Raw genomic sequence first — 8,556 nt, 5'->3', positions numbered from 1 at the left:
AACAAAACAAAGTATGCACATACAGACTACGAGAGAAAAAAAATAAGTATTGGCGCTATCATGAAAGTGTTTTTTTTTTTTAAGTTCCGCTAGCCGTACGCCTTTTATCACTTCAGCTTCAGCGTCTAGGTACTATTTAACAACACTACCAGCTGTATGAAAAAAACTATCGCTTTCATTTAGTTACCGACAATCGGGTGATTCACATACGCCGAGTCTGGGATTGCACACGGGAATCATGTGCATTTTCGGTTTGTTGTTTGTGCTAATCGCGTTCGACTATGGCGCGTCACAGAGCATGGAAGGTGGAGACAGTATTACAACATCAATTACCGGCCTGGAACAGCTACTCGAAACAGAAAATTTTCTCATACAAAATTTGGAAAATTACGCAAATGAGTTAGAGGAAAAGTTGCTTGTCATACGCAGGTGGAATATTGTTCATAAGTGTTAGAGAAGCATCGGCTAAGTGTAAAAGAAAGAAATACTTTTATTTTTGAAAGCTAAGAAGGAGCAAAGTTCCAGCAATATTTCGGAAATTTTATTTATTTTTATTCTGTCACTCAAGACTGCAGCCAAAAAGCTTTGAGTATTTGGAATATGACAATTTTAATAGCGCGACTGTTATAAGAAACGTGGAAATGAAAATGTTATCGACTCAAAGATAAAAATGTGCTGCGATAAATTTGAACGTAGTTGCATCCCAACTATAAAATATTTTGAGTTTTAGAGCGGTACTGTACAGTTTTCTTAATATTACTTGTCAGTCACAGTTTCTGTCGACAGAAATAGACGTAAGGCATTTATCTGGCTGGCACTAGTGCACATAGGTAGTCACCCAGTTACATTTGACGAAAACTAGTAAATGAACAAGTTAAATGGACGGTTTTGTAAGTATACAATTTTGAAAGTGCCCAGTGTCGCGGTGATCCACGTTCGCGCGCCGGCCTGCGTAACCGCGCGCTTGCGTCCCCCGCCCCTCTCCCCTCCTTTCACAATTATGCGCTGCTGGCATTATAACCGTTAAGAAAAGAGAATCTATATCGTCGTTTAAAGTACAAAACCGCGTATTAAGAGTTTCAAAAGTGAGGTGTCAAATTAAAGGGCTGGGGCTGTAGATGTGCAGTAAGGATTTATTTTTTGAAAAGAGTTGCCACATTTTAAAAACTTATCTTTATTCAAATTATTAAAAAAGTATAAATTATTCAAAATGGATATTTATCGAAATATTTATGAAAAGCTTTGTTCCTTAACTTAAGTATAGGAGGGTCGCCACCTGTTTAAAATATAAATTCAATTTGAATTAAGGGAAATAGGTAAGAGCATGATACAAATATTGAAAGGTAGTTTCACTTCTTCTTCTTAGCCGCCATTGCTCCCATTTGACGTAAACTGTGCTTTTGGCATTTTCTTTTGAAATCGCGCTACCATATTCTTTGAAAAAAGTAAAAAAGTGATTGATTACCTACTTCAAACAAAATATAATTATTTAAAAGAAATTAAAGCTTTTAGCGATAGTGAGTATAAAACGGAAGGTAATTGAAACATTACATTGTATTCACATAAAATATGCATTTACTGTTGTTATTTTTTTTTTATTGTTTTTTAGTAAGATGAGTTGCATATTTAGGAGCTGCAAAAATAACAGAAGAAATTGCGAAAAAACTAACATACAGTTTTTTCGACTCTCGGCGGTACCACATATGCGGGAAAAGTGGATATCCGCGTGCATTGTTCCGAGCACTTTGCCGCGAAAGATTTCAACCGGAGGAACGGATGCGCCCAATTAGAGCGAAACGCGATACCAGTAGGAGTAGAGTGAGTATGCTTCCCTAGAATCCGAAATAAAGCAACATCCTACTTAGTTTCTTAAAGGACCTACTGCATATAATATATCATGTAAAAGATAATGCTACATTTTTGGTGTGCCTTACATTTATAGCAATTTAAATCAATACGCAGCTCTTTTAATACGAACAATCATTTAAGTATATTTACCTCGTGTGTTCCAACTTACTTTTTAATAAAATAAAAATTCCTTACAAAAATATTAAAGTTTCCAAAATAATTATTTGATTAGGTGGCAGTGCTACTTCAACAATTTACGAAAAGTAGAAACGTCAGTAAGCACAGTTTATGTCAAAAAATTAAAAGTGAAACTACCTTCTTTTTTTGTATCATATTATACATATTGCTGGCAAACGTCAGACCGAAAATGTAAGGTGGCAAAAGCCAATTGATATATTAATGGCCTTTTTCATAAAAAATAAAGTAGCTTTAAAAAAGGTTTATAAACTGAAAAATGTATGAAAACGTCATTTTATAAGCTCTTTAAACCTACTTTATTTTTTATGAATAACGCCATTAGTGTTTAATGTGCTTGTGTGAATGTGTTTTGTACATAGATTTCTATTTTTATTTTTTTACATTTATTTTGTTGTTGCAAATCTTTGGACAAAAAATTTGTTTTTTTTGCGTTCCTTTACTTTTTCCTGTTATTATCTTTTATTTAGCGCATTTTCTTTACGCACTCGAATTTTGACACTTTTCAGATTTTAGTAAGAAAAGATCAGGAATGGACCTATTATCAGCTATCTTCTTTTCTTTTACTAGTTAAATGTTATTGTTTGAAAAAGCAAGATTTTGTTATTATTATTTTATGCAGCATTTTGGAAACTTATTTATTTATTTTTTATACCCGAGCCCACTTGTGCACAAGGGTATTATAACTTTGTTCACATAATGGTTATTCATAACAGCCAAAGCGAATCGAGATAAATATAGGCAAATGTGCACATGAATGATCAGAATGAAAAAAGAAATCGTTTAAGCGGTGACTGTCTGTCCGTCCGTCCAGACCATAACTCGATATCTTAACGAAATTTGGTATGTCTTTGCCCAAGGCAGGTTGGTTTTGAAAATGGGCAAAATCGGACAATAACTACGCCTACCTCCCATATAACGGTAGTTTTCAGATATACGCAATCTGCGATATTTTAGTAACTACTGAAGGTTATTCACTAAAAATTTACATTTACAATGATTTTTAAAATAAAATGAGGAATAACCACGCCCACATCCCAAATAACGCTAATTTATAGAAATACGAAATCTTCGATGAATCAGTAAATACTGACAGCGTTGCCACAGACAATTTTTTTTCCTACCAAAATTTTCTACCATAACCAACCAAAACCTACCAAATTTTTGTTTGAGTTTTAGTATTTTCTTTCGTTATCAAATTTATTAAAAACATATCATAATATTTAGTAAAACTAAAACACGGCTAGTAAAATATAAAAAAAAGTAAGTGCGCCTGGGCCACACTGTAGAAGTGAAACTTACGTTACTTATCTATCTATACATACACACATCTGCTTTTGCTTTAGGTTATATTTTTTCGCTTTTTTTCTATCAATGTAGATCCCTACCTCTACCACTGTTCGTTTTAATAACATTCATGTTATTCTGTTTTTCCATTATCTTCATTTTTATCTTTATACTCTATCGATAACCAAATCGATTATAACGTTCATCAAAATATCGATAACAAAATCGATGACAAATTCGATAAAACTTTCAATAGCAACATCGATAATACCATTGGTAGCTAAATCGATTAGAAAATCGATAAAAATATCGATAACAAAATCGATAAATATCGATAACAAAATCGATAAATATCGATAACAAAATCAATTAATATCGATAACAAAATCGATAAATATCGATAACAAAATCGATAAATACGATAACAAAACCGATAAATATCGATAACAAAATTGATAAATATCGCTAACAAAGTCGATAAATATCGATAACAAAATCGATAAATATCGATAACAAAATCGATAAATATCGATAACAAAACCGATAAAAATATCGATTATTTTATCGATAAGTCTCGAGAATCCCGAAAATCTCTAAAATCCCAAAATAGTTCCCAGATTGAGTCTCTGTGTCTCTCTCTATATCCTTTCCTCTTTAATTACCTCTATTTTAATCTTTCTTCCCCTATCTTCATCTTTACTTATATCGGTATCCTCATCCTCCTCTTTGTCTTTACTTTTATGTTCATAATTTTTTCATCTATATATTCCCCTTCACATTTGCCTTATATATATAAGTAAAGTGTTTAAATTTACCTTGGTCTTCATTTTTGCCATTATCTTTACGCATCTTTGTTTTTATTTTACCTTTGCCTTTACCTTTTACCTTTACCTTTACCTCTTTTTGATTTATGTACGTAGTCAAATTTCATTTCATTCTTGTATTGGTCTTTTTCTAAGTGTTATTCTTTAACCTTTTATTAGCAAATATGCATACACACAAGAAGCACTTGTTTCAGCCCCAACCATTTCCGTTGCATCGTTCCCGTTGCACCATTTCCGTTGCATCATTTCCGTTGCACCATTTCCGTGTGCGATTTCCGCTGAATTTGCCAATTTACTTCCAACCAACCAACCACCGCTAAAGAAGTTTCACTTCAACAAATTAACTACGTGTAACGATTCATTATACTGAACAGACTTATCGTCACTAGATACGAATAAACACGCGAGCTCAAAAGATGACAGCGAAAAAAGACGCGTGAAAAAAATTTCGCCGAAGAAAGACTCTTAACATAGGTGATGGCAAGAAAGCCGCATTAACCTCTTTGAAGGCGAAAAAAGACGTATAAACTTATGTTCGTGGTCAACTATATATGCGAGTGTAACACTATACGAAACGAAGAGTTTTTCCGGAATGATGTTGAATCCATGTTTACGCGCCTTTTCGCAAATTTTTTCACGCGTCCTTTTTCGTCGTCAAAACATCCAAGCGTCTTAATTCGTGTCTAGTGCTCAGCACTTTAAATGATGCCATGTTCCAAATTTTAGATGGAGAAGAAAATCGTTCTCTAAGGTGTATCAATCTACGATTCATGCTTCGTGGACAGGCACATAGAATATACCCTGGGCTTTCCTTCACCAGCCCACAAAATCTACAGCCCGTCTCTACAGAAAGACCCATTTAATTCAAACGGTACGTTAACTTGCAGTGTACTGTCAGGTTGCCAGTAAGAGTTCTAAGTTCAAGGTGTCTTTCGGAGTTCCTCCTGGAAAGAGTTATTAATCTCTTTGATTGTCGACTTTCGCCAGTGAGCAGCAATTTGAATACCTCCGCCTGGAATATGGTTGGGTACGAGCCCATTGGCAGACTTTTCTGGAATCTTGGTCCAAGTACGTCATAAATTATCTCGCAACCTAAAGGTGTAAAGGTGCCTAGCCCATTTTTTTCACAGCTTAGTTTTTGATGCAGAATGGCAGGTAATACATCGATTTTTCGCCTCTCCTGAATAATTTCAAAAAATGGACTTGGCACCTTTTCACCTTTAGGTGACGATAGGATGCTCGTATTGCATATTGGCAATAATAAGGGTTTACGTTTGTACTTAGGAATCAGGTATATTTACATGTTTTTGGCCGCCGTTATACGAACACCGCAGTGAAATATTCGTGTAAAAAAGGTTGCTGAAATATTTGGAGATATATATTTTTTATTTTGCTATACTATTACTCATTGTCCCGAAACCTACCAAAATCCAATCAAGCCTACCAACCTACCAAATGGGAAAAAAACCTACCAGTTTTGGTAGGAAAAGCCCATGTGTGGCAACACTGAATACTGAAGTTAATTTATTCAAAGTTCATGTTTCTAATAGTTCTTTAGAAAAAAATACGTTTATGATAAAACTTTGGAAAATGGGCGTGGCACTGCCCACTTATGACCACATATGTCTATCTCGGTAAACGTTCGATCAATTTGTACCAAACTCGGTACGATTATTGTGCTTGCCACATAAAACAAAACATTGAAAATTATTGAAATCGGACTAAAATTACGCCCACTATTCATAAAATGGTAAATTTCAGAAATGCTTGAAACTTCAAATTTTCGAATTTTAAAAACGCTAATTTACTCAAAATTGATACTAACAACAATCCCTTGAAAAGAAGTAACATTATTAAGGATTTTTGGAAAATAGGCGTGGCACCGCCCACATTTAACTATATAAGTTAATCGAAGATGTTTAACATAGGGATAAAACCACCCCCTGCTTATCTTGTAGCGGTACTTTTTGGAAATGTGAAAAAACTATACTTAATACTTGCGCCGTGTATCTAATGTTCTGCTCCGCCCGAACTTAGACTTTTTTTTTTTTGTAATTAGTTAGCAGATTTTTCCATTTGTCTATGGTGAGCTGAAAGAGAGTTGCCAGAATCGCACTGTTAGTTGATCGGTTTGACATGAAATAATATTTAATTCAATCAATCTGTAAGATTTACGTACTTTATTTTATCTTGACTGGCACTGTAAAATAATTTTGTTAAATTGTTGTGCTGGGAAAAAACATCGAATAAATACAAATACAAAATACATATTACGGTTCTTCTTAATTAAATTACAGTGCATTAAACTTCAATCTAAAAGTAAAAAAAAATAAGATAGTTTATATTTATTTTATTGACGTATATTTTATTTTGCAATCCATCTATAGCGTGATTACTAGTCTTCGTGAGGAAAATGTCAAGGCACGCGAAAATAGCCAATACTATATATCGATTCCAACGAATGTATTTTCCTTAGTGCGGCGATTGCAGAAGGATTGGATATACTTGGATATTTATATGAGGCAAAGTGTTGGTGATGGTAAATGTGATATTTAAATATTTTATCTTAAGTCAAGCTCAATAGTACTAAATATGGTCGATATAATTTAACTTAGCGCAAATACAGATATTACGTGAGCAATGGTCTCATTTGCCCAAAGAAAGTGATCTGGTTGAAGCGGTACAAGCAATGAGCCGATTGCAGGATACCTATGACCTTAAGGCCGCAGATCTAGCTAATGGAGTGATCAATGGCAGAACATACGAGTACATTTGAAATATATGAAGCAAATGTATTATATTTTCTTAAAAACGATTTTTGCATTAAAATCCTTTTCACAGCACAAAATTATCATCGCTCGATTGCTATACTTTGGGCTATGAGTTGTTCAATCAAAAAGAATATATAAGCGCGGGCTATTGGCTATACACAGCCCTACAACTGTACGGAGAAGATGAAATTACAAAACTGCATAATCTAAGTCAATATAAGATAATGGAACTCTATGCTGAAACCTTACTAAGGCAGTGTAAGTGCCGTTTTAACATTTAGGACACTTTGTTGCAGTGTAAAATGCTAATTTTAAATCACAGAAATATTGCTTATAACTACTCACTTTTTTGTTTTAGTTCGGCATCAAGACGCGCTATCAGTGATAAATGCAATGTTTGTTTTACCAACGTTGCAGCCTCCAGAATCGGATCTAGTTCACAAAAGAATCGAGCTAGAGAAGCATATACAAATCTATAATCCACAACCAGTGATAGTGAGTTCGTAGTAAATAAATTACTAATTTAACCTTAGGCAAATTTGCCAAATATCTTCTCTTTAGCACCCGAAAACAGAGCCCAACGCCTATCAACGTGGTTGTCGCGGTGAGTACGCAAGTCGAAGACCTATGCTTTACTGCCTCTACAACACTACGACAACCGCATATCTTAAATTGGCGCCTATTAAGATGGAAATTGTGAGTGTCGATCCATATATGGTCATGTTTCATGATGTCATTAGCGATGAGGAAATCGCCACGCTTCAAGATATGGCACGACCCGTGCTGAAACGCGCTACAGTGTATAGTGAAGAATCTAAACGCAGTAAAGTGGTTGCTACCCGTACCTCGAAGTTTGCATGGTTTGCCGATAACAGAAATGAAGTTACTACGCGTATCAATAAACGTATTGCCGATATGACCGGGTTCGATCTGTTCGGCTCAGAATTGCTACAAGTGATGAATTATGGACTCGGTGGTCATTATAGTACTCATTACGATTTCTTCAATGTATCTATGGTAAATATCTTTGTTAGGCTTAGTATTCATCAGTATCATACTATGTTAAATTAGCTAGCTAAATGAAATGAATAGCCGCTTGAACCTAGTAACCATTAGGCTCTTATGTATTATTGCAAGATATTTTAATATATTTTTATTTGCTTCCAGACAACGGATATAGTGGCGAAGCAAGGTGATCGTAAGGCTACTGTTCTCTTTTATGTAAGCAAGCATGTTTTTTTAATGTTTACTCCAAACCTCGAATAATGCAATTTCAAACATACACTTTCATAGATGACTGATGTGGAACAAGGTGGTGCGACTGTATTTCCAAATATAGAAACTGCTATTTTTCCTAAGAAAGGTACTGCTGTAATGTGGTATAATCTCAATAACCAATACGTGGGTGACTATAAAACTCTGCATGCGGGCTGTCCAGTATTAGTTGGTTCTAAGTGGGGTAATTTTTTCTATTCTCAATAATTACTGTTCGAATATTTGTTTGCTTAAATATTTATATTTACAGTTACAAACAAGTGGATCCGTGAAAGAAATCAAGTGTTCCGGCTACCATGTTATAAGGAATAGTCATAAGGAATAAATCATACATATGCATATGCATAAGTTGTATT

The 8,556-nt window shown here is 34.5% G+C and overlaps 1 protein-coding gene across 1 annotated transcript; it reads left to right on the top strand.

Moving 5' to 3' along the window:
- The first annotated feature begins 238 nt into the window (after window positions 1–238).
- Window positions 239–8,512, top strand: LOC118755669 (prolyl 4-hydroxylase subunit alpha-1-like). The gene is made up of 9 exons (XM_036490496.1): window positions 239–429; window positions 6,542–6,693; window positions 6,770–6,920; window positions 6,996–7,183; window positions 7,284–7,420; window positions 7,487–7,942; window positions 8,093–8,146; window positions 8,219–8,384; window positions 8,451–8,512. Exons 1-9 carry the CDS (start codon window positions 239–241, stop codon window positions 8,510–8,512), a joined length of 1,557 nt encoding a protein of 518 aa, XP_036346389.1.
- Window positions 8,513–8,556: the final 44 nt, after the last annotated feature.

This window comes from Rhagoletis pomonella, unplaced genomic scaffold (genome assembly GCF_013731165.1).
Source record: "Rhagoletis pomonella isolate Grant_MI unplaced genomic scaffold, Rhpom_1.0 Rhpom_scaffold_06995, whole genome shotgun sequence".
Classification (NCBI taxonomy): domain Eukaryota; kingdom Metazoa; phylum Arthropoda; class Insecta; order Diptera; family Tephritidae; genus Rhagoletis; species Rhagoletis pomonella.
The sequence above is the reverse complement of the archived record's forward strand: the minus strand, read 5'-3'. Positions and strand labels throughout refer to the sequence as shown.